Source organism: Oxyura jamaicensis, chromosome 23, assembly GCF_011077185.1.
Source record: "Oxyura jamaicensis isolate SHBP4307 breed ruddy duck chromosome 23, BPBGC_Ojam_1.0, whole genome shotgun sequence".
NCBI classification, from domain to species: domain Eukaryota; kingdom Metazoa; phylum Chordata; class Aves; order Anseriformes; family Anatidae; genus Oxyura; species Oxyura jamaicensis.
The window spans coordinates 2,523,656-2,546,364 of record NC_048915.1 but is presented as its reverse complement, the minus strand read 5'-3'; the positions used below and the strand labels follow the sequence as shown (position 1 = coordinate 2,546,364).

Genomic DNA, 22,709 nt, shown 5'->3' with positions numbered 1-22,709 from the left:
GCTCCCTTCGGGCCAGCCCCTCTGGGTGCCTTCGCCGTTGGGGCGGGCGCAGGGTCCCGCCGGCGTCCCCGTCCCTCTCCTGCCGGAGCCCCGGGTGCTTTTCGGAAGAGGCTGACTCAGAGCCGGCTCCTGGCGCCCTCCCAGCCCCGCGGCGAGCCCTGGCCTCATCCTGCCGCCCTCCCCCGGGGCCACGCCGGGGTCCTGGGGACCCCCCCATGTCCATATCGGTGCTCGGTGGGGGACGTGGCATGAGGCTGGGGGAACTGGGGCCACCTCTCGTCCCCGCCGCGGCTCAGCGGTGTCCCCAGGACCCCTCCCGCGGTTTTAATCCGGGAGCTGGAGCCTGCGAGTTCGTCTGGGTTACGCGTGGGTGCCCCGCGGGATTTCGGGGGCAGCTTCGGTGGCACCCGTGGAAAGAGGGGGGCGGACACAGGGACGAGGACAAGGACACGTTCCTGGGGCCGTGCGTGCCAGCCCCGGCGGCGCTGACCGGCGCCCGCAAGGGCCGTTGGCCTCGGCGGCTGGTCGCTGCGTCCCAGCTGGGTGTAATTAAGCAATTAAGAGGCTCCTCGTCAGACGTTTTCCGGGAAGCAGCAGGGGGATTACGCAGCTGGCTGAGGTGGTGTCACCACGGGGGGGGGGGCTTGGTCCAGCCCTGGTCCCAAACCAGGGGCTTTGTGTCCCCCTCCCCTTGTCACCGGTGGCTGCGGGGACGGTGCCACCCCGAGCATCCTTCCCGGGGCGCAGCCGCCCCCCCCTGCCCCCCCCCCGGGGGGAGGTGAAGCCCCAGGTGCGGGTGCCCACCCCCCGGGGGACCCCGCTGGCCCCCACGGCCCCGTCCCTCCCGGCAGGGCCCTACTGCAGGAACGCCGGCCCCGCCGCCGCGCGCCTGGCCACCAACTGGAGCTCCGTGACCGTCCTGTTCAGCAGCACCAGCCACCGCTCGGGACGAGGCCTCCTCCTGTCCTACGCCAGCTCGCAGCACCCAGGTGGGGACCCCCCCCTGGATCTGGGACCCCCCCCCCCCCTCCAGGGCAGCTGGGACCCCAGTCCCCAGGGAGCCGGACGGGCTGTGGGGACCGAGGAGATGTCGCTCCCCGTCCCCCTGACGTGGGGACGCGGGGGTGGGGGACAAAAACATAACAGGAGCAGGGGGTGGGAAGGGGATGGGGTGCTCCGGGTGCCCGGGGGGGGGGGGTCCCACGCAGCCCCTCACCCAGGGGTGTCCCTGCCTTGCAGACGTGGTCTCCTGCTTGAAGAGAGGCACCCACCTGTCCCAGGAGCACACCAGGTGCGTGCCTGACCCCGCTCGGTGTCCCCCACCCCGTCCCCAGCCCTCTCCCGGGGCTCGGGCTGGGCTTGCCGGGGGGGGTCTTTGGGGTGCAGCCCCAGCACTGGGGCACAAAACCACCCCGGGGTGTCCGGGGGGTGCCAGCCCTGACCTCCTCCCCCCCACCCCCAAATGTTACAGCGTGTACTGCCCCGCCGGCTGCAAGGACATCGAGGGGGACATCTGGGGCAACGCCCGCCAGGGCTACCGGGACGTACGTACGCAGCCCCGCGGGGTGACACCCAGCGGCTGTCCCCAGCGCCTGTCACCTCCCCTCGGAGGGGACCCGGCTGCTCTGATCCCCCCCCCGTGGGTCCCCGCAGACCTCGGTGCTGTGCAAGGCGGCCGTGCACGCCGGGGTGATCGCGGACGAGACGGGCGGGCAGGTCACCGTGTCCCAGGAGAAGGGGATCACGCTCTACGAGTCCGCCTTCGCCAACGGGCTCCACTCCAAAAGGTGGGGGCGGGGGCTGCCACCCCTCAATTTCAGAGCCCCCCCCCCTCAGTGGGGGTGCCAGGTTTTCGTCCTCCAAGAGCAGGAGCAGCCCTGACGTCCCTCCCCTCCCTTCCCTTCCCGCAGGGGCTCCCTGTCGGAGAAGCGCCTCCTGTTCCACAGAGGTATTTTTGCCCATAAAGCCGCCGTTTTGACCCGAAGCGGTGCCGCTGCCACCTGGCCGTGGGGTCCCCAGCTCGTCAGCCGGGTCCCCAGCTGCCACCTCCCCTTGCAGCCTGCGGCGATGCCCTGGAGGTGGCCGCCTTCAACGCCTCGTCCTGGTGGCAGGAGGTGGACGCGCTGGGGCAGGAGCGGGGCTGGGCGGCCGAGCGGGCGGCCCTGGGCACCCCCGGCCCCTCCTGGGCGGCCGAACCCGGCGCCGAGACTGCCTGGCTGGAGCTGGACCTGGGCACCCGCAGGAACGTCACAGGTCGGTGTCCCTGGGCTGCTGGAGGGGGGGACAGCCGCCGTCCCCATCCCTGTCCCCGTGCCACCCTGGTCGCTGCCCTCGTGGGACCCCCACCCAGCCCCAAGCGGCCGCAGATCCCCCCCCTAAAGCCCCCAGGAGCTTTTAGGGCTCCTTGGGCCACCTCCTGCTCCAGTCACCCTGGTGCAAACGCATGCAGGCAGCGCCCAGGCTCCCTCGCGGCTCTTTCCCGTCCCCGTTTTGTCCCCTCCCCGCCTCCCGCAGCCGCTTGTGGGGCGAACAAGCCCACGTTGTGCTCCTGCGTCTGGTGCCAGCCGGCGCCTTTTGTTCGCCCGCCGCGAGCGGGGGCTTTGTGCGGCGGCGCTGGCGGCCGGCGGGAGGAAAATGGGGACATTGTGAGGCCGGGGGAGGAGGGAGGAATGCAGCCGGGGGTCATCGGCTCCTCGGGGCAGAGCGGGGGGGCCGGGGGTGTTGTGGGGGGGGAGGTGGTGACACGCAGGGCGCATCCTGCCCGACAGGGATCGTCACGAAGGGCTCCGAGATGTACGACTACTACGTGACGTCCTACCGCGTGTCCTCCAGCCGTGACGGGAAGAACTGGAGGCCCTACAGGGGCGGCGGTGGCCGGGAGGACAAGGTGGGCGCGGGGGCGCTGGCGGCAGGGTGGGCGCAAGCCCCTGCCCGCAGCTCCGCGGCCATCCCTGCCGCCTCCGCCAGGTGTTTGAAGGAAACGTGGATGGCCGCGGGGAGGTCTCCAACGCCTTCATCCCCCCCATCGTGACCCGCTACCTGCGCGTCACGCCCCAGAGCTGGCACCAGCGCATCGCCATGAAGGTGGCCCTGCTGGGCTGCCAGATGGCGCGGGTCCGCGCGGCACGGCCCTATGGTGAGCGGCCTGCGTGTCCCCGGGGGGGCACCCAAGGGCGGCCCCGGCGCTGACGGCACCCGCTCTGCCCAGCAGCGCCCGGCGTCCCGGAGGAGGTCCCGCTCCCCGTCCCCACCAGCCACTCGCCCGGCCGCACGCCCGTCCCCGGTGTCGCCCTGGACCCCGAGAAGGCCGGTGGGTGCCCCGTGGGGGCTGTCCCCGCTCTCCTGGGTGCCTGCGGGAGCCCCGTGGGTGTGGGAGGTGGCACGGTGCTGACGCCGCCCTCCGTCCCCAGGCTCCACGCTGCTGGTGATGCTGCTCGTCGGCGGCTTCGTCCTCCTCTGCTCCAGCCTCCTGCTGCTGGCCTTCCTCTGCCGCAGGAGGAGGTGGGTCCCGGCCGGCAGCCCCCTCCCCAAAAGCTGCCTCAGGCTGCTGGCCGTGTCCCGGGGGGGGGCGTAGGGGAGGCAGAAAGGACACCGCCAGCCCAGGGGGGTGTTGGCAGCCCCTCACCCCGCTCTCCCCTCGCAGGAAGCCAGCGGCCGAGCTGAACTGCGGGCCGGTGAAAGGTAACGGCCCCCACCCACGGGGAGGGGGGGCAAAAGCAGGAGGGGGGCGGCTGATTTAAGGCCTGAACTCTCGGGCTCCTTCCTGCTCGGCACCTGGAGGCACCTCCGTCCCCGAGGGTGGCGGTGTGTGAGAGCTGGGGGGGGGGTTCTGCTCTCCGTGCAGGGTACCCCAAGCTGGAGTCGAGCCAGGTGTGCTCCCTGGGGAGCCTGCCCCCCCCCGGCTCTGCGCCGCCCTCCTTCCCCGCAGCGGCCACGCTGGGAGAGCTGAGCCAGCCCCATTCGCCAGGTAACGGGCACGGGCGCGTGGATGGGTGCTACAGCTTGGAGGAGAGGCAGAACTAACCCGTGTACCCCCCTGCTGCACCCCGGGGGGGGCGTTTCCACCCCCCCCCCCCCCCCAGCCCAGGGCAGCCCCTGAACCCCTTGCAAAAGGGGAAGTTTTTTTTTTTTTACTGGAGGGCACTGGGATCCCCCAGGGACCTGCTGTCCCCAGGGGGTGGGTGCCCTGCCCTGAGAGGTTCTGACAGCCCCTGGGGTCAGTGCTGGTGCCCCCCGGGGCGGGGGGGCCCCCCCCCGTGACCCTGCAGCACACCTGAGCCCACCGCCACATGGAGCAGCCCGGGGGCGGCAGGGTGGGCACGGGACCCCCGTCCCTCTGCGGGGCCGTTCCCTGCCCGGTGTCCCCAGCTGAGCTGCGGGTGTCCCCGGGGCAGAGTACGCCGAGCCGGACGTGGTGCAGGTGAGCCCCAGCAGCCAGCCGGGGCCGTCCACCTTCAAACCGGCCCCGGACGAGGGCTACACCCTGCCGCTGGTCGTGAGCCACTACGCCGTGCCGGGACAGTACCACGAGTACGCCGAGCCGCTGCCGCCCGAGCCAGAATACGCCACGCCGTTTGGTGACCCTGAGCCCATCAGCACCCGCTGGAGCCCCCACGGCATCGCGGGGCTCCCCGGTGCCCTGAGCCGCACCGGCTCCCCGGAATCGCCCCCGGCACGGTACGATGCGCCCACCCTGCCCGCCGGGGAGCCCCGGGGGCTCGGCGGGGCGAACGCAGCCCCGCGAGTGGGGCTGACCCCCAGCCCCGGTGGGGACAGCCTCTCGCCGGAGCGTCCCCTCTCGCACGTGTACCACGAAGCCTGGTGAAGGAGCGGCGGCGTGGGGGAACGCTGCCGGAGGGGAGGCTCGAGGCGAGCCTGAAGGGAAGATTTTTTTAAGAAAATCACTATTTTATTTAAATATATATTATATATATGTATATAAAACGGTCCTTGCATCGCGTGCCGGGGGGCTGTGGACACACGGGGGGTGCAGAGCAGGAAGGCGAAGTGGGGACAAAACGGGGGGAAATGGGATTGGAACCGAGGGAAGCAGCTCAGGGATGTAGGGCCCAGGGCCCACCCCAACCTCCCCACCCCTACCGCAACCCCCCAGCGCCTCCCCTCCAACTTCTCTGACCTTCACCGCAGGCCGAGGGGCGCCAGAACAGGCGGTTACCGGCGGCCCCAGACGCAAAAATTGTGCTCCCGAAATCTCTTGATGTCGATTCCGCGGGGGCGGCCGAGGCCCCCCCGTGCCACGCACGGCAGAAGCCCTTTTTGGGGGCGTGCCCCGCGCCGCCGCCTCCGGAAAGCGCCCGAAGCCTCTCCAGGTCACGGCGAGGCCACCCTCTCACTCCACCACAGAGGCGATTCTCCTCTCATTTTCCCCTTCCTCCTCGATTTTCTCTGCCTTGCGGTCGTTTATTTTTAACGATTTTTGCCCGTTTTCCCCTCAAAACCCCACGTCCGTGGCCGCTCGGCGATATGCAAATCGCGCGGGGCACCACGGGCCGCCCCTCTCCCGCGCACGCGCAGCCCGCTCGGCGCCTCAGGAAGCGCTTCCGGGTCCTGCCCCCGGAAGGGCTCCGGGTGCGCGGCGGAGGGAGCGGAGCCGGCGGCGGTGGGGCCGGGTCCGGCCGCGGGGCATGGAGAGGTACCGGGGGGGGGCTTAGGGGGACCGGGGAGGGCTTGGGGAGCGAGGAGCGCGGTGGCCCGGTGCCGGTGGCGGAGCCCTGCCGGTTCCCGCTGCCGCTGTGTCCGGTACCGTCCGGTTCAACGGGGCCGGGCGGGAGCCGCGGGGCCCCTTCAGGCGCCGGGGTTCGCGGCGAGGCGTCCCCGGAGCCTTATGAGCGGCCCCAGCTCGCGGCCTTTCCTTGTGAGGAGCCGCTCCGGGCTCTGAGCATCCTCGTGGCCTCCCCCGGCCCTGTTCTGACACCGGCACCCTGCGGTTAGCGGGGGAACGCGGGCACCGGGCGCTTCCCGGGGGGCTGCGTCGGCATCCGACAGCGTTAGCAGCAGCTGGGCCTCCGGAACTAACGACCCGGCACGGCGACTAACGACCCGACATCCAGAACTACCGAGAACGAAGCTCCGTAAGGGGCCCCCCAGCTCCGTGACCCCGTTTAATGCTCGTGGGGACGGGAGTCCTGCCAGGCTCCGGAGCCCCCGTGAGCCCGTTTCATGTTCCCGGGGAGTCCTCGCAGGGCTCAGAGCCCCCCCCGAGAGCTCGCTTTGGGCTTCACGCAGGTGCTCGTTAGGGCTGCGAGCGGCCCCGTGCTGCTTAACGAACTGCAGCGGGTCCTTGGGGTGTTAATTGAGGCCGCGGGACCTGCCCCCGCAGGGGGTGCCCGGAGCCCCTCTGCGCTCCGACCCGAGCACGAAACGTGGCCGAGTTTCTGCTCCTGCTTTGGGATCTTGGGCGAAGCCTCACCTCGTGCCGCGCTGCTCGCCGCTGCCAGAAGCAGCCTCCTGTGCCACGGGAAGGGCACCTGCAGCTCCCCGGCCCGCTGGAACCCCTTGCAGGAGGGGTTGGCTGGCGCCTTGCAGGAGGGCGGGTGACACGAGCAGTATCCGCAGGCGTGCCGTGCCACCTCTGTGGCCCGTTGGTTCGGCCTCTGGCCACCTTGTCTGTGCCACAAGATCGAGAAACAAAGGAGCTGCAGGCCGATGAAGCGTGTCTCGCCCCGGGATCTGGGGGGAAAATTCCCCTCCTCCCCCGCGTCGTGGGCGAGGGCTGCCCGGTGGGTTTGTAAACGGGGGGCAGACAGACGCAGCCAGCGCCGAGACACGCGAAGGAAACGTGCCTGGTGCTGAGCTCCTCGCCCAGAAACGGTGTCGGGGCGAGCACCAGGGTCGTTTGGTTGAACCGGAGCGAGCTGGGAACTGGCTGAGAGCCCGACGGGGCTTGGTCGCGATGGTCTTCAGGAGGAGCTCCGCGACGCGGCACTGAAACAGCCCCGGCTAAGCGTGAGCGAGTGCCGCCTTGCTTGTCGGCGTGGATTAATCCCGACTAACCAGGCTTGCTCGGAGGAGGGGAAGTCCCCAGCTGGTGGCTGGCTTCGTTACGTGGACATGCTTCGAAGCTGCTAAACGACCTCCCCGGCCACTTTTCCCAAACCGCCTCCGGCGCTCGTGGCCCGCGGCAGGCCGAGGGCTGGCCGAGTGTCCTGGCGCAGAATTTCACGTGGAGCTGCCAGAAACGAGCCCCCCACCTCGGGGAGCCTGAACCCTGCGGGCTTCTGGCTCCAGCTTCTGCGTCGCAGCCTTGTGGAGGGCGAAGGCCCGAAGGTGCTGAGCTGTGGCCGTGGGCTCGGGCTCGGCTCTGAGCACGGCCTCGCCCTCGAGGCTGCTCGCGGTGCGCGTGCACACAGCCCCGGCGTGGGCGAGGGGCAACGCGAGCGGGACCCAGCAGCAGCCAAGCTTGGGCTTCTCGTGGCAAACTCCTCCCAGAGCGGGGAACGTTCTCTCTCCTTCTTCCTCCTGCCTTCTTTTCGTGTCCAAACAGACCCAGTCCATAAAGCTCGGAGCCCTCCGGGGCGCCGTGGCTTCCTGTGGGCACGGCCCAAGTTCCCCCTTTGAATTCTGCCCGCTAACTCCAACCATTCTGTTTCTTTCCCCAGTTGATCGGTTCGGGCCCCCACAACCCCAAGAAGCAGCAGGACCTGGACGAGCTTTATGATCTAACAGCTAAAGCCCAGCGGATTATGAACCAGTTTGGCCCTTCGACCCTCATCAACCTCTCCAACTTCTCCTCGATCAAGCCCGAACCGGCCAGCACCCCCCCGCAGAGCTCCATGGCCAACAGCACCACGGTGGCGAAGATGCCGGGGACGCCCAGCGGAGGAGGGCGGCTCAGTCCCGAGAGCAACCAGGTAACTTCAGCCCCGACTCGAGGAGAGAAGCTCAGACCTGCCCGGAGCTTCGCCCCTCTCCTTGAATTACAGACAAAAACCCGATACCCCCTGAAGTATCGGTTACCGCCCCCAGCGAGCGAACGCCTTCACGTAGTTCTCCCAGCCTTCAGGCTGGGCTGGCTGCGGACGTCGGAGGCGCGGAGGCTTCGTCGGTCTCCAGAAAATCTCTTTGGGGGCATGGCTGGGAAGGTCCTTCTCAAGGTGGTTTGGGTCAGGGAAACAAAAAGGCAGAGATCTGTAGCCCCGGTCGTACCGGCGCGGGGCTGGAGGCTGCCCGAAGCTGCTGCCTCGCTGCCCGTTTGCTCGGCGTCTCGTTGAGCCTTTGGCACGCACAAAATGTGTCGCTCCCGGAGCGCAGCCCGGGCTCCCTGCGGGCTTCCTTGGCTCTGTCACAGCTCTGGAAAGGGAACGAGTCCCCGGCACGCACGCGGGCGCAGCAGTTCCCCCGCTGGAGCCGTGCAAGGGCACCAGGAGTTGGGTTCAACTTCTCCTGGAGCCCCAGAGGGGTGCAGCTGGGATGCCCCGGTGCCGGGGGCGGCACGCTGGAGCAGCAGACCCCGCAGTGTCCCTGCGGTGTCCTCTGTGGCAGCGTTCCCTTTGAAATGCCGGAGGTGATGAGCCCTGGGGCCACGGGAACGCTTCCGTTGTGCCCCAAGCACGGATCTAGGCACTGAAATGTTGCTCGCCTTTGCCTTTGAAGGCTTCTCGTTGTGCCTTTGTCCTCTCGCCAGCCGGTGGCATTTCGGTGCCAGCTCAGCGTGGGAGATTTACTTCTCCTGGCCTGCTGCGCTCTGCTTTCGGTTCGGAGCAGGCTCGAAAACGACTCCTGAACGCCCGATGTGTCTCACCCCTGCCATCCCGGGGCTGATAACGCTGCGTCAACGTCTGCGCCTCGGGGCAGTGGGGGAGGCGGGGGGGGGGGGGCAGCCGCTTTGCTGAAGGAGCAGCAAATCGTTCTTCTCTCGCCCTCTCAGGTCCTAACCAAGAAGAAGCTGCAGGACCTGGTGCGTGAGGTGGACCCAAACGAGCAGCTGGATGAAGACGTGGAGGAAGTAGGTACCAAAGCCGCGGCGGGGGCAGCACAGAGAGCTGGTGGAGGATTTTTCACGGACCGGTGACCCTTTGTCCCGGGCTGGGGGGCGGGGGTTGGTTCGTGTTACGCTGCCGTACGCTGCGGCCATCCGTGTCCGTCCGCTTCCCGGCGCTGAGAAAGGTTCCCAAGAGCAGCGACCGGAGCGTACGCCTCGGAGCCGTTAGCTTCTGAGGGCTCGTTCTCACGTTTTCCGCCTCGTTTCAGCTGCTCAGCGCTGACAGGGCTGGTGGTTGTTGTCCTTGTTCCGTGGCAGATGCTGCTGCAGATCGCCGACGATTTCATAGAGAGCGTGGTGACGGCTGCCTGCCAGCTGGCGCGGCATCGCAAGTCCAACACCCTGGAGGTGAAGGACGTCCAGTTGCACCTCGGTAAGGAACCGGCCCTCACCGCACCCTGCAGCCACCGTGTCGGGGTGGAAACCCCACGAGCAGCTACAGATCTCTTCCCTGCTACCAGATAACGCCCGAATAAGCGGGGAATAAGCGGGGTGCCCTCCCCAGCCTCGTCCTCTCCGCGTTTTGCTCGCATTTGTGCAGTTTGTAGCTGCCCGTCAGCCTCCGCTGGGGGGTTCCCAAGTGGAGAGGCCGCATCCTCAGCGTGCTTTAATGCCGTGCGGCCCTCCAGCAAGGCTTTTAGAGCTGGTCTGAGGATCACCACCACGCATCCACGCGTAGCAGCAGCTGCGGGCGGGCGCGGCGGCGCCGTGTGAGTTACGAGGGGGGCTCCTCGCGCAGCGGGCGGCCGGGGAGGCGCGTGCTGATCCGCGCTCTCTCTTCCAGAGCGTCAGTGGAACATGTGGATCCCAGGCTTTGGTTCTGAAGAAATCAGACCCTACAAAAAAGCCTGCACTACAGAAGCTCACAAACAGGTAAGGGGCCCTCGGGAACACCCCGAGAGTGGCGTGGTAGAAGCCCGCGGCGTGAAGGGGGCTCCCGGGCTCCTGGCACCACGTGAATCTGTCGCCTCTTCCAAGCGGTTTGGACTTGAAATCGCTGCCGGAGCCTTCTCGTCGGTTGGTGCGGAGAGGATGGGGCTCGCTCTGCCTCTTGCTGGTGGTGCCGTGCCGGTGGTGCCCTGGCAGAAGTGGTAGCGCTCGCCGTCTGAACGGCAGCCCGGGTTGGAAGGGTTTAAAAACCCACCGAGAGCTGCGGGCAGCCGCTCCTCAGCCGTCCCCTTGGAAATGTTGAGCTCCGAAGGGAGTGAGGACACCCCCGTGCGGGGGGTTAAATTCCTTGTGTAGCCCCTTGGAGCACCTCCCTGCACCCGCCCTGGCCTCGCAGCAGCTGCGCTTCAAGCCCGGGAGAGGCTTTTGCTGGCGGATCTGCAGACGCCGTGGGAATAATTGTAGGTCTGCGAAGGCCGTGAGCGAACACAGCGCTGAGAGCGGCTCTCGCCTCGCCTCCCCAGGCCTGGCTCTTCCCCTGCAGGCGGTTCAGAATCAAGGCAGGGCCTGGGGCTCCCTAGAACACCACAGAAGGGCTGGAGGAGGCAGAAACACAACTGAGGTACCCCGAGGGACCGCCTGAGCCGCGTCCTGCGGCTGGTTCCGTCTGGGACTCAGACTGCCTGCGGGTACCCAGAGCCCCATGCTCTGTTTGCGTCCCAGGAGGCCGCCTGTGGTGCTCCACGCCGATTTTCGGTGCTCTGTGGCAGGCTTTGGCTCGGGTTCCTCGGGCTTTTTTCTGTCTGCAGCCCGAGGCAGCGCTCGGCTGCGCCGTGAGCCACGCGGGGCGCCGGCTGTGTCTGCGCGCAGCTCTCTGGGTTTCCAGTGCTGGGCAGCTCCGTTTCTTCCCCTGAATTTTGCTTTAACTGGTTTGGGGGATGGATTCCAGGTGTAAGGGCAGGCTCAGGGAAGGAGGTGCCCCGCAGGAGCCGTTCAAGAGCAGGGATGTTACCGCAGCTCCCCTCCTGAAGGGCTTTGGGCCGCTGCTCATCCAACCGCCCCCAGGGCGCTGAGCAGGGGAGCGCGGGCGCTTCCTTCTCCTCTGGCTCCGGCTGGGACCTCTCTGAGATTCAAATGGACTTGAAAGACCTGCGTGGAAACGAGTCGGGGGAGAATGCCTGCGCGTTTCAAGGTGCTTTGCAGTACCCTTGTCTGGGACCGGCTTCCCACGTTTTCCTCTTTCTCGTTGCAGAGAATGGCACTGATCCGCAAAACTACCAAGAAATAACCCCCGGGGAGAGCTGGGAGATGACGCCAGTGCTTTTTGGGATATCTGCCTCTCCACTCAAGCCTCCACGATGCCATCCACGGGATATTTTTTTGAATGCTTTACAGAGAAGCATATATTTTTTATTAACGGTGCAGCAATATCTGACTTTACGAGATCTGCCAAAAACGTTCTACGCCCCCGTCCTCGTTCCCTGTCAGAGCGCAGCGTATCCCAAAAACAAAAGACTTTTATTTGTGACTTGAAAGTGGTTTATCGTATCAGTGAATATCCAAGGGACAGAGCATTTGATCTTGTGTGGGACAGTATTAGAAGCATCCGTAGAGGTTTTTGTTTCCTCCTTCCTGCCCCTACCTGCTCCAGTACTTTGTAATGTCAGTGTTTATATAAATACTTGCGTTTGTTTTACATGAATAAAGAAATTATTAATCTAAAGCCGCGGCACAGGCTTGTGCTCTTCAGCCGGCGTGCAGAGGGATTGCCAGGGAAGCAAGCACCAGGTTCGCTTGTTTTCCACGGGTGGTGCTGGTTCCAGAGAGCTTTCCTGGGCTTGAAAGTGAGTGGAGGGGATTGCCTGGGCGCTGGGCGGGCCCCTCACCCTCGTGTCCTTGTGTCCAGCTCAGGCTGAGCGGTTTGCTGCCGCTCGGCCACCGGCACCGTTAGTGCTGAGGATGGGAAAGGGAGGGGATCTGCTGCTCTGTTGGCCTGGGACATGAGGAAAGGCCACGTCCCGCTGCCTGCCCTGCTCATCCGGGACGCTGCGGGGGCTGTTGGACGTGGTGAGGAGAAAAAAGGCAGAAAAAGGAGGCCGGTGTGTGCCCAGCTCGCTGCTGGGGCTGCCAGCACCCCCAGGGGAAGCCCCTCGGCTGAAGGAAGGGCCTCGTCCTCCCTTCCTGGAGCTGCCACCTCGGGAGCCCTGGGCCTGCGCTAAGGCAAGGGGAGGTCGGTCTGGGTGGTGCTCGGGGAGGGGAGCAGCTGCTCCCGCATCGCGGCTGGGCTGGGGGCACGGAGCTGCTCAGCACCACGCAGCCGGGCACAGCCCAGTGGGCTGGATGGCACGAGGGGATTGGGGTCAGGCCCGGAGCTGTGCTGCTGAGAGCTTTGGGACCTAAAGGGCATGGGGAGGGCTGCGGTTCCTGTTTGGGTGTGGAGACAGCTTTGTAGGAGAGGAGAGAACAGGGAGGGTGAACGCTGCCCCTCTGTGCTACCGTTCCCATCACCAGCCTCGGCCCCAACCGCCTCCCCTTCCCCAGGAAAACACGGGCAGGCAGCGAGGTGAGCACCGGCTGTTTAATGCGCCCTCCCTGCCCCTGGCTGCCCGATTTCTGCTTCACCCCTCGCATCAGCAGAACCGAGCGGCTCGGAGCCCCCGTCCCTAGCACGAGCACTTCTTCCTCTTCTCCTCCTTCTCCGCCGCGTGAGCCGGGAGCGGCGCGGGCAGCGGGACGCCGCTCTTCACCCCGTCCCACGCCTCGCAGGGGGCGAGCAGCCCACTCTGCAGCGCCCGGTAGATGGCCAGCGTCAGCATCTGGAAGGCCTGGGCCACGTTGCTGGCGTCCTTGGCCGAGGTCTCGACGTACTGGGCGCCCAGCGAGGCCGCCAGCCGCTCGGCCTCCCTCCTGCCCACCCTGCGCTCGGCCGCCAGGTCGCTCTTGTGGCCCACCAGCAGGAAGACGACGCGGAAGGGCTGCACCGTGTCCGTCACCTCGCCGTGCCACCGCCGGACGCTCTCGAAGGACGCGCGGTTGGTGAGGTCGAAGAGCAGCATCCCCCCCGCCGAGTTGCGGTAATAGGAGCGAGTCACGGACCTTGGGGCGCCAGCAGAAGCGGGGTGAGCGGCGCCCGGGGCTCCCCTCTGCGCTGCCCCCGGGGGGGGGGAACATCTCCCCTCCTGTCCCTGTGTCTTCCCCGAGCCTCCTCAGCCCAGCTCCTGCCCCTGGGGAACCAGCGCAGGGCTCTGGAGGCGCCGTAAGGGCGAGGAGAACCTTTGGCTGTGCCAACGAGCGGCTCTGTCCCCAGGTGCGCTCCCGTCCCCGGCAGTGGGGCGTGGAGGCGCCCAGCACCGTGGGGAAGCCGCTTTGCCCCACTCCCAGCAGGAGCACCCCCATTCCCACGCAGTTTTGGGGTCTCAAAGCCCCTTCAGAGCTCAACCTCGGGCTTACGAGGCAGCCCCAAGGGCTCCTCGTCATCGGGCAGTTCCCCAGGGCTGGGCTCACAGCCCCCTCACCCCAAACCTGGCTCCCGATGCCTCCCCACCTCCACAACCCCCCCCCCCCCAAATCTCCAGAGCCAAACCCCACGGCCGGATCCGGACCCACCTGAACCTCTCCTGCCCGGCCGTGTCCCAGAACTGCAGCTTGACGCAGAGCCCCGGCTCCAGCTCCACGAACTGAACGTAGAAATCCACCCCCACCGTCTGGTTGACGGCGTCCAGGAAGACGCCCTCGGTGTAGCGCCGCAGCAGCGAGGATTTGCCCACCGTGGAGTCTCCCAACATGATCACCCGGAACTGGTAGTGCCACCGCGGCTCCATGGGTGCTCGGCGGCACCGCTGCGACCCGCCGGCACCGACCGCCCCCGCGCCCGCTGCGTGCTCGGGCAGGGTGCTGCCGCTCCTCCCGCTGCGCCCGGGGCGCGGGAGGCGTTCCTGGCCCGGCAGAGGGTGCTGGGTGCCGGGGGGGGGGGGGTTGGGGGGGGGGGGGGGGGGGTCCCTTCATCCCTTCACCTCCATTTTTTGCTCCTCTCCATCTGGCTGGAGGCACCGGGGGATATTGGCGGGGCAGGTGGGGGTGACCCCCCCCAAGCAGTGACCCCCCCTCCATCACAGAGGCAGGGCTCCATGCTGGTGCTCCAGCCCTCGGAAGAGCTTTTTTAATGCAGAAGGCAGCTGGTTTATTAACAACACCCCCGGAGAGGGGGGGATTATTGTTCTCACAGCCCCCAAACCAAGGCTGGAAGCACAAACCAACATGGGAACACAGCCCCAGGGCTGGGCTCTGGGCAAAGAGCAGGGCAGCGGCTCCCCAGCTCCATCCCCGTTTCTGGGGGGGTCCCCTCCCCGTCCCCGTCCCGTCCCCATCAGCACTGGCAGCGCCCCTGGGGCTCGCCCCGCGCCGGGGGCCGGGGGCGGCTGGGGCTGGGGATGAGCCTGACGGCACCGCAGCCCCGGGGGGGGGGCGAGGGCCCCGCGGCCCAGCGCCCGCAGGATGCCCCCGGCCAGCGTCTCGAAGGCCAGCTCCACGTTGAGGTTGCTGCGGGCCGAGGTCTCCACGAAGGCCATGCCCAGGGAGGCCGCCAGGCGCCCGGCCTCCTCGGCCGACACGGCTCGCTCGGCCGCCAGGTCGCTCTTGTGGCCCACCAGGACGAAGGCGGTGGCGCGGTCGCCGGCGGCCTCACGGTACCACTCGGGGACGCGCTCGAAGGACGCCCGGTTGGTGAGGTCGAAGACCAGCAGCACGCCCGCGGCGCTCCGGTAGAAGGACCTGGTGATGGACCTGGGCACAGCGGGGACGGGGGTGCTGAGCACCCCCTGTGCCTGCACCGGGATGAATGGGGCCGGGGGAACCTCCCCCAGCCCCCCGAAAGGCTCCCGGGGACGGGGCACAGCAGGACCCCTGACGAACGCGGCCCTTTCGCAGCCCGTTTGAGCCTCCTCGGCTGTCCGCAGGCTGATGCAATCAGGGAGGCGATCGCCCAGCCCCAGCCTGGTCCCCTCGGCTGCCCCCCGAGCCCAGCTCAGCAAGGAGCTGCCACGGCCCCAGAAAGCGTCACCGTCGCGGCGAGCCCTCGCTGCCCGTCCCCGTCCACCCCGGCCTTTCCCAACGGGGACTTTGCACCCGCCGCAACCTCCTCAAGTGAAACCCGAAGCAAAACACCGCAGCCCCCGGGCATGGGGACAGGGACACGCCTCTCGGAGGGGGCTGCTGGGGTGGGGACGTCCCAGGATCCGATCTCTGGGTGCTGGGTGTGTTTTGGGGGGATTTGGCTGATCGCAGCGGGGTGCCCCAGCTTCCCGGGGCTGGGGCGAGCCAGCTGGGTCCCCGTCCCTGTCCCCGCCTCACCTGAACCTCTCCTGGCCGGCCGTGTCCCACAGCTGCAGCTTGGCCTTGCCGGCGGGCGGCAGCGGGACGGTGCGGCTGTAGAAATCCACGCCGACGGTGGGGCAGGGCACGGCCCCCCCCGGCCCCTCCGCGTAGCAGCGCAGCAGCGACGACTTCCCCACGGCCGCGTCCCCCAGCACGATGACGCGGAACTGGTAGTGGCCCCCCGCATCGGGGACGTGGGGGGCCGGGGGGGGACCCGCTGCTGTCCCCATGCCGGCGGCTGGGCTGGGAGAGGAGATCCGTCGGCCCCAAGCTGGACAGATCCCAGCCCTTAGGGGCTTTGCTGTGCTGGTGGGACCGGGGCCAGGTCTCCACCCTTGTCCCCACCCCGCAGCGTTGGCCCTGGGGACAGGGACAGAGGCGTCCGTCCTCGCACCCACCCAGACGGACAAACAAAGCAGAGGAGGAGGAGGGAGAGGCTGCCGGCCGTGTCCTCGCTGTGAGCAGCCCCAGGGGCACAGCCCGGGGGGTGTTTGGGTGTTTGCTCCCTGCAGCCGCCCTCGTCACCTGCCAGGTCCTTGTCATCAGCCCAGAGGTGGCAGAGGCTGCAGGCAGGAGCTGGGGCAGCGCCCCAGAAAAGGGACCCCAGGGCTGAGGGGCTGGAGGTTTTCCTGCGCCCCCACTGCTCTCCCCAGCCAGCTCCGGTCACTCACCCCACCCCCTGCACCCAGTCACTGCTGTCCTGCTGCTGGCTGTTGAGGGAGAGAAAACCATTTTCTTCCCCAAATTGCTCTCCAAACTGCACGCAACTGGAGGCAGCGGGGCTCCAGCACTGCCTTTTACTGGCACCTTCGCTGTGTTGCCGTTTAACCGGCGGCTCCCTCCCCTCTGGCAACCCAGCAGCCGGAGAAGGGAGAGCAAAGCCCAGCTCCTGCTGCACACAGCGCCGCCAGGCTGCCACCTCCGCTCCCTTGGGCCTCCCCTGTCTGCACCCAGAGGCGTTCTGAGGAGCCCTGAGTTGTGCTCCCCCGCGCACAAACCCCGGACACAAACACAGGAGACACAGCAGGAGCTGCAAGTGACCGCCTTTATTCACCCCCCCGATATTCCACACATTCTCAAATATTCACCTATTTTAAGTACTTCCAGATCCTCCCCCCACAGCTCTTTGTGAAACCTCCCTGGAAGGGATCCTTCTTCCACTGCGAGCACACGAACGGAAGCTTCGGCAGCACCCAGACCCCACAAGGTCCCCGCTGCCCGCGGTGCTCAGCGACGGGTGCACAGCAGCAGCTCTCCCGCCCGGGGGAGCTCACAGCTCACCGAGGAGCCGGGATCCCGTTACCAGGAGCAGGATACTGGAGTCTGAGACACCGAAACCCTCCCTCAGCTCCACGTACACCTGGGGAGGGAAGAAAAAGCCCGGTGAGAACGAAGCTCAGCCTGACGCAGCGCACGGGGGTTCGGCTCCTCCTGGAGCCTGGCCTCAGCCCCATATCCGCAGGATTCATCCAGCAGTCTCCCAACAAAGGCATCATCACTGACCAGGCCGTGCTCAGAGGACGGCAAGCACTGTCAAGATCCCACGAAAAACCACCAAGCGTCTGCTGAGCACTCACAGAGCCGCTTACCCAATCCATTCCCACTTCCCTCGTGGTTTCGGCCTTCAGCGAACTGATTCCCTTCGTGGGGGAGAGGGGCTCACGAGCTCTCGGCCTCTTCCACCAAGGGAGTAATTCCTGAAAGAGATGACGGAGGCACAGGTAGGCCCCTGGGGTTGGCAGGCTGCTGTGTGCAGAAAATCAACGCTTCACATCCAGCCCAAGCGAGCACCAGCCCAGGAACCCTCACTGCACCTCAGGTCTCCACGCCAGGCACGCTTCCTCAGTCCGCTGACTTCCATTCCCACCCCAGCCCCACCCGGGGAACAAGCTGACGCGGACTGTCATCAAACTGGCCCCTCTCAGAGCTGGGCTGGACCAGCAAAAAGGCCAAGGCCAGTTTGAATTTTCCTTTTCCTCCTTTTTCGACCACAAGACCGGTATTCGGATCTGATGGGAAAGGGATCTGGAGGGACAGGCTGCCGAGCTCCGGCACGGGCACACGCTCTCACCTTGCATCCTCCCCGGCAGGCGGGCCGTCAGCTGGGCGAGCTCGGAAGCAGCAAGGAACCCTGGAACACACTGCAACAACACCCCGGGTCAGCAGCGGGCTGCAGACGCTGCGCCACAAACCAAAGCCCCCGTGAGGGGGAAGCCCCCTCAAAAAAAATCTATCGGAGGGGCGAGTGACAGCATCAGGCAGAAGAGGCCCAGCAGTCAAAGACCTTCCTCTTGCTCTCGCATGTTGTTGGAGACCTGCAGCTATTTCAGAGCCACAGCTCTTGGGTTAACATGCGCAGGAGGTTAAATCCGGGCTGTTCTGGCAAAGCCTGCTACAGCCGGAGAGAGAAGCGGCGGATGCAAAGTCATCTACTGGCTTTGGATCAAATCTGATTCACAGTTCTGCCACTGGGGCCAAGGGATGCTGGGGAAATCCTCCTTCTACCCCATGATTGTTCCACGAGCAGGAAATGAGGGGAGTTCACAGTCCTTAACGACTGGAGGGAATATTTTAACAGGCCCACCAGTGGGAAATCCTCCCCTGCAGGGCCTCAAAGGAACAAGCCCTGCAAGGGATCCAAGGATCCTCCTGCAGGGGATCTGTAGTGGCTGGAACACCGTCAGAAATAGCCATGAGCAGAGGGCCGGGGCGTTCTGCTGCCCTGGGAGTTCTCTGCCCCCCTCCAGGGGGGGGGGCCTGCAGGGTACGCTCACACCACTCACCTGCCTGGCACTGCAGGGCCACCTCCCACGGCAGGATGATGCTGGGGACCGCAGCAATCTCCAGCTCCACGTAGTTCCTTAGGGAGAAAAAAACATTTTAAAGCAGCAGAAGAGCAGCAACCCCCTCCCCGCAGCGAGGCCCCTGGAGCACCCCCCGGGACCCCCGCAGGCCTTGTATTTCCCCCTAATGTTGCCGGGCAGCTACAGAGGCTCCAACTGCTCGGCGACCGTCGAGGAAAACGGGTGGCTCTGGGCTCCTTTTTGACTGCATCTGCCACAGCACCGAGGCAGAGGCAGCTTCGATAGGGCCGGCCAGGCTCCAGCACCCCTCCTCTCCCTCCCCCGGCCCGGTTTTTACCTCACGCAGAGGCAGGGAAGCGGCCATCTCACCCCGCAGCCGCGCCCCCCGCCATCCGAGCGCCTTCAGCCGCCGCCGCCCGGTAGCCGAGCCCCCGGGGCACCGATGAGGCGAGGCCGGGCGTAGGAAAAGCGCCGGCAGCGGGCGGATGGCGGCGGATGGAGCCCGGGCCGCAGCCCTCACGCCGCGCCGCCATTACAGGGAGAGGGTGAAGGCGAGCGGCCGCGGGCCTTTTATAGTGAGAGAGCGCGGGCGCTGATTGGCTGCTGCGGCCAGGCCCTGCCGCTGCGCCTGCTGGGAATTGTAGTCCGGGCATCCCCCCGCCACCGCCATGACAGGCCCTGCTGCTCCCCCATTACCAACGTGCCCCCTGCACCGGCAGCAGCCGGGGACGGAGGGGGAAATCTCACCCCAGCGCAGCAGGACCTGTGTTTGCAACCCCTTAACTTGCACAGGGGGCGAGCTGTGCTGTGCCACCCGCCTCTTACACGACCCCTCATCTCCCTGGCACTGACACGACGAAGTTCTGTCTCCTCCACCCCACGAGGCGTGTGTCAGGGGTTGCTCGCTGAAAGGTGAAGCAGGCGCTGTGTTTCTCCTGCTCCATCTTTCTGGAAGGCAGGGGGAACACCCCACCCTCGGGGAATGGAAGAAAAGGTTCTTGGAAGCGAAAGTCTTATCTATCTGCCAAGGCAATCCCTCTGTCCCATTCCTGGTTCGGAATCTGGAATTAGTGGAAAGGATTTAAAATGAGAGCACCTACCGGATAATTGGAAGGGACTGCTGAAGTTTCTGCTGATACCGATGCTGAAGGCACAGCCATCATGAGAAATCCGGTTGAAAAGCTGGATCTTAAAGCGAAAGCTTTGTGTCCTGTCCTGGAGAAAGTGCAAAAAAAAAAAAAAAAAAAGATGACAGAGAACAAAAGTTAGGTTTTTAACCTGTTCTGAGCAAAATTCACAGATCAGAAATTCACATCGCCCTTTCAAACTGGTAACCCCGCACCACAAACATGCCAGATTACTGGCAAAATAAGCCTGGCACCCATTTAAAGCAGAAGTCTGGAAATGAGCCCCGAGCCTCCCATGAGCAAGCTCTTCTAAAAACAGTCCCTGTCAAAGCTGCTGGGACAGGTTACGAGCAGGTGGCCCCATCCTCCACAGCCCCTGCAGCTGTTCTGCTAAGTCACAAGGCATTCCCTGGGGGCCCAAATTCTTCCTGGGACAACAGCTCATGAAAACTGAAGCTAGAAACCTCCCTCTCAAATCCTAAGGCATGAGAGAAACCGGGAGATCATTGTAGGAAAAAAAGACAACACTGGTAAACATCGTGTTTGGGAAATAAATGAGGAAAATCCTCAAAGATCAATATGAAATCCAGACATTGCTCAGTAGACCTCAGCTCATCACACTCTGAGCAAGAAGACGGGTGGAGGAACAAAGCAGAGCAGTGAAAATCCGGCTGCAGTGCTCGACTGTACGGTCAGCAAGGCCCCGAGGGAACTCCACTTGTGGTTTGGAGCCTTACATCAACCTGCAGGGGGAGAGCAGATGCTGGAAGAGCTGCAGCTCCTTCACAGGACACCTGGGAGCAGAGTAACACACAGGGAAGCTCTCGATAAAAAAGCGAGCACAAAGTAGTGGTGCAGTTGGCTTGCTGGTCCTGAGCACCGAGGGACGAGACAAGCCCTGGTCGCGCACAGCTCTCAATCTGCAGCATTTTAACTGCTTTATCTGCAGCAGCAGCATGATACTGGCTGAGAGAAACGGAGCATGTACCGAGCAGTCCCCTCAAAGCCCCCCTTGCAACACTTACTGCACCTGGTAAAACCATCTGGACTGGGAAATGACTGCTAAGAAAGAAAAGAGCAGTGAAACTGGATGAAAAAAGGAGATGTCTACTGAAGAGATGTTCTGAACAACCAAAAAGGGTAAAGAAAGCTTTGTCAGTGACTTTTTTTCTTAGTTGTATCACTTTTCAAATGTAGCTATTGCATTTAAAACGTGCAGCCCATCCTGTCACAGAATTAATTTAATGTCTAAGTAAATCCCAAGTTAACTCCAGAAACTGGAGTATCCAGTATGGTTTACAAGCGGCACTGGGAGATAGCTAGTCTGGAAGGTAAAAATTCCTCTCTGATCTCATTTAGCAGAAGCTGGGGATTAGCAAGGCAGTAATAAGGAAACCAACAGCACTTAAAGATCAGAGTAAAACATCTCAATTTCTCAAAAGGGATTGCGAAGGATCCAAAAGGTGCTCAGCACTTCTTGGCAGCGTGCGCGACATGAACCTGTCTCCTGAAACTGGCCCAAATAACAGGGATCTTCTCTAGGCAGGCACAGAGAAAACATCACTGCTGGTGCCTGGTCAGACCCCGTAACTTGTACACGCTTGTTAACCAAGTGGTTTCACGCCCCTCGCCTTCACACCACTGGAAGCCGGTCAGAATTTCCCCCAGGCCATCCCCGATGCTGGCTTTTAATTAACCACACGGTAATGACAACGGGATACCCTGCAAGCCTGGCAGCTTATGGTTTGGCAATCGCCACTAAGTGCCCGACAGGAGTAACACCCACCTCTGTGCAGCTCCACAGAACTTTTTCCAGTCTCCGTGACTCAGATTGTCACCCGAGAGCCCCTGCAATTTAAAGAAGAATTTACCGTGGATCATCACAGCTCAGCCAAGTAATGTCGTAAGAATGTTTAAGTCTTTTTTGTAAGTGTGGGTAAATGCTGCACGCCCAAAGGCAGTATACTTCGGAATCTAACTCACAGATTTTGGTGCAATTTACAAGAATTACATAATCTCAGTGAGCTGTGCTATCATCTGCCTCCGATTTCTTGCCTTTAGCACATAAAGATAAAAGCAGAATTTACCTTACTATGTGGAGTCCTCATCTTTCATCTCGCATTATACCAAATGGTAATGAGTCAGGGCTTTTCCTGCAGCCATCCACAAGAAAGGAAATCCCACACTCTGTTTAACTTGGATTCCAAAACAAGCCCTACACATCCAGGTGACTGGCTGTTTTGTAGCTCCACATAAAAGTCTCCTCTGTGCTCCAGGTGCTGCAACGGTGGCCAGGAGCTGAAAATGAACGTTAAGATGGATAAGGGATACACGAAAAAACAGTGCAGAGAGATTACCGGCTCACCAGAACATTGGCTGAGATTCACAAACAACCCCACAAAGCTGGCAGGGATGATTAAAACCCCACGCCTACAAAGTAACGCGAGGGAGGATGCTTTCTCATCTCACCAGCCTGGTGCTGCACCTCTCCCATCCGTAACAAGCTAGGGAGAGGAAACTGCCTCCTGTCTCACTCACCCCAGTTCCCTGGGTGGGGGAGCAGTTCGATTTTACCCCCGTCTCTCCAGGGTAATTCCCAGATTTGATAGACAGCTGTAAGACTTTGATTTCCTCTCCTAACGCCCTGGGCTTTTCCTGACCCCCTTCCCAGTCGCTGGGGGCTGCCTCTCCCTTCCTCAGCCAGCAGAGAGGGATCGGCCTCACGCATTAAGGGAACGTGGCCCAAACACTTCCATCAACCTCCTTCCTAAAAATAAATGCAAGAGCTGTTTTAAGCCCTGTAGCACCCTTAAAGAGGCCTCAGTGGGTAATCTCTGTTGGCCTCTGTACTCCCAAATTGTTCTCCCCATAGGGGCCCGAGGGTCTGTGTATCAGAGCCATCCTGGAAGCTTGGGATGCCACTAATGGTGGATCAGACCACTACCAACTTTGTTTCTGTGACAAAACTAGAAGACAGCAAGATGATTTTGCCCCAGGGTCACTGTCTGTGAGGGGTGCTACTCTGTGATAACCTGTCCCACTGTCCTTTAGACAGTGCTGCTTCCCTTCATCCTCCGTGTCCTGCAAATACCGGGTCTGTGACAGCTGTCAGGCAGCAGCGTAGTCCACGATGGATGTGGCTTATCCATCCGTGAGGGAGTGTTAAACAGGACAGCAATGCTGGCCAGCCCCAGAACAGCAACACAGATTTCTGTTGATAAAGTAAGCGTGGCTTCAGGTCACCTCCTGCAGCGAATGAGGAGGGCTGCTTTCTAAAAGCTGAAGTCTGGGGGGATAGAGAACAGCAGGTCAAAAAGGGAACGAAGGGCGCACAGAGTAGCACTCCTGCATCTAGAAAGCGTGTAGCTGCAGAACACAAACACCTTCTTTACATCACCTCCAGAACGCCACTCTATGGAACAGACACTTTCCAGGAAGAGGGGCATCATTTTGTTCAGTGCCCAGCACCGCCAACCAGCTACATCCGAAGAAAAAAGCGCTCTGCTCTCTTCCACC

The 22,709-nt window shown here is 63.9% G+C and overlaps 4 protein-coding genes, 1 long non-coding RNA gene and 5 other non-coding genes across 11 annotated transcripts; 2 read left to right on the top strand and 8 right to left on the bottom strand.

Moving 5' to 3' along the window:
- Positions 1-248: 248 nt before the first annotated feature.
- LOC118177814 (discoidin, CUB and LCCL domain-containing protein 1-like) lies at positions 249-4,947 on the top strand. Its single transcript, XM_035345853.1, has 14 exons — positions 249-366; positions 555-989; positions 1,240-1,291; positions 1,472-1,544; positions 1,654-1,787; positions 1,911-1,948; positions 2,059-2,253; positions 2,769-2,887; positions 2,968-3,136; positions 3,212-3,310; positions 3,411-3,501; positions 3,644-3,681; positions 3,845-3,967; positions 4,395-4,947. Exons 1-14 carry the CDS (start codon positions 249-251, stop codon positions 4,823-4,825), a joined length of 2,115 nt encoding a protein of 704 aa, XP_035201744.1. The 3' UTR covers positions 4,826-4,947.
- Positions 4,948-5,152: 205 nt separating this feature from the next.
- On the bottom strand, positions 5,153-5,279 carry LOC118177844. Its single transcript, XR_004755936.1, has one exon. It is a non-coding gene; the product is annotated as a U11 spliceosomal RNA (small nuclear RNA).
- A 241-nt stretch (positions 5,280-5,520) lies between these two features.
- Positions 5,521-11,612, top strand: TAF12 (TATA-box binding protein associated factor 12). The gene is made up of 6 exons (XM_035345516.1): positions 5,521-5,653; positions 7,620-7,871; positions 8,888-8,965; positions 9,260-9,374; positions 9,786-9,874; positions 11,142-11,612. The coding sequence occupies exons 2-6, from the start codon at positions 7,704-7,706 to the stop codon at positions 11,175-11,177; spliced, it is 486 nt and encodes a 161-aa protein (XP_035201407.1). The 5' UTR covers positions 5,521-5,653; positions 7,620-7,703; the 3' UTR covers positions 11,178-11,612.
- An 890-nt stretch (positions 11,613-12,502) lies between these two features.
- Positions 12,503-13,749, bottom strand: LOC118177630 (ras-related protein Rab-39A-like). The gene is made up of 2 exons (XM_035345514.1): positions 13,496-13,749; positions 12,503-12,985 (listed from the first exon to the last, which is right to left on the bottom strand). The coding sequence occupies exons 1-2, from the start codon at positions 13,708-13,710 to the stop codon at positions 12,553-12,555; spliced, it is 648 nt and encodes a 215-aa protein (XP_035201405.1). The 5' UTR covers positions 13,711-13,749; the 3' UTR covers positions 12,503-12,552.
- A 249-nt stretch (positions 13,750-13,998) lies between these two features.
- LOC118177813 (ras-related protein Rab-42-like) lies at positions 13,999-15,504 on the bottom strand. The gene is made up of 2 exons (XM_035345852.1): positions 15,239-15,504; positions 13,999-14,671 (listed from the first exon to the last, which is right to left on the bottom strand). Exons 1-2 carry the CDS (start codon positions 15,490-15,492, stop codon positions 13,999-14,001), a joined length of 927 nt encoding a protein of 308 aa, XP_035201743.1. The 5' UTR covers positions 15,493-15,504.
- A 794-nt stretch (positions 15,505-16,298) lies between these two features.
- On the bottom strand, positions 16,299-18,719 carry LOC118177632. 2 transcript variants are annotated; one of them, XR_004755881.1, is made up of 5 exons: positions 18,404-18,719; positions 18,046-18,122; positions 17,334-17,403; positions 16,852-16,959; positions 16,299-16,622 (listed from the first exon to the last, which is right to left on the bottom strand). It is a non-coding gene; the product is annotated as an uncharacterized LOC118177632 (long non-coding RNA). The 2 variants fall into 2 exon arrangements; XR_004755880.1 differs by lacking the exons at positions 17,334-17,403; positions 18,046-18,122; positions 18,404-18,719 and having other exon boundaries at positions 16,852-17,327.
- LOC118177846 lies at positions 16,699-16,769 on the bottom strand. Its single transcript, XR_004755938.1, has one exon. It is a non-coding gene; the product is annotated as a small nucleolar RNA SNORD99 (small nucleolar RNA).
- On the bottom strand, positions 17,162-17,296 carry LOC118177840. Its single transcript, XR_004755932.1, has one exon. It is a non-coding gene; the product is annotated as a small nucleolar RNA SNORA61 (small nucleolar RNA).
- On the bottom strand, positions 17,491-17,619 carry LOC118177850. The gene has a single exon (XR_004755942.1). It is a non-coding gene; the product is annotated as a small nucleolar RNA SNORA44 (small nucleolar RNA).
- Positions 18,216-18,359, bottom strand: LOC118177849. Its single transcript, XR_004755941.1, has one exon. It is a non-coding gene; the product is annotated as a small nucleolar RNA SNORA16B/SNORA16A family (small nucleolar RNA).
- Positions 18,720-22,709: the final 3,990 nt, after the last annotated feature.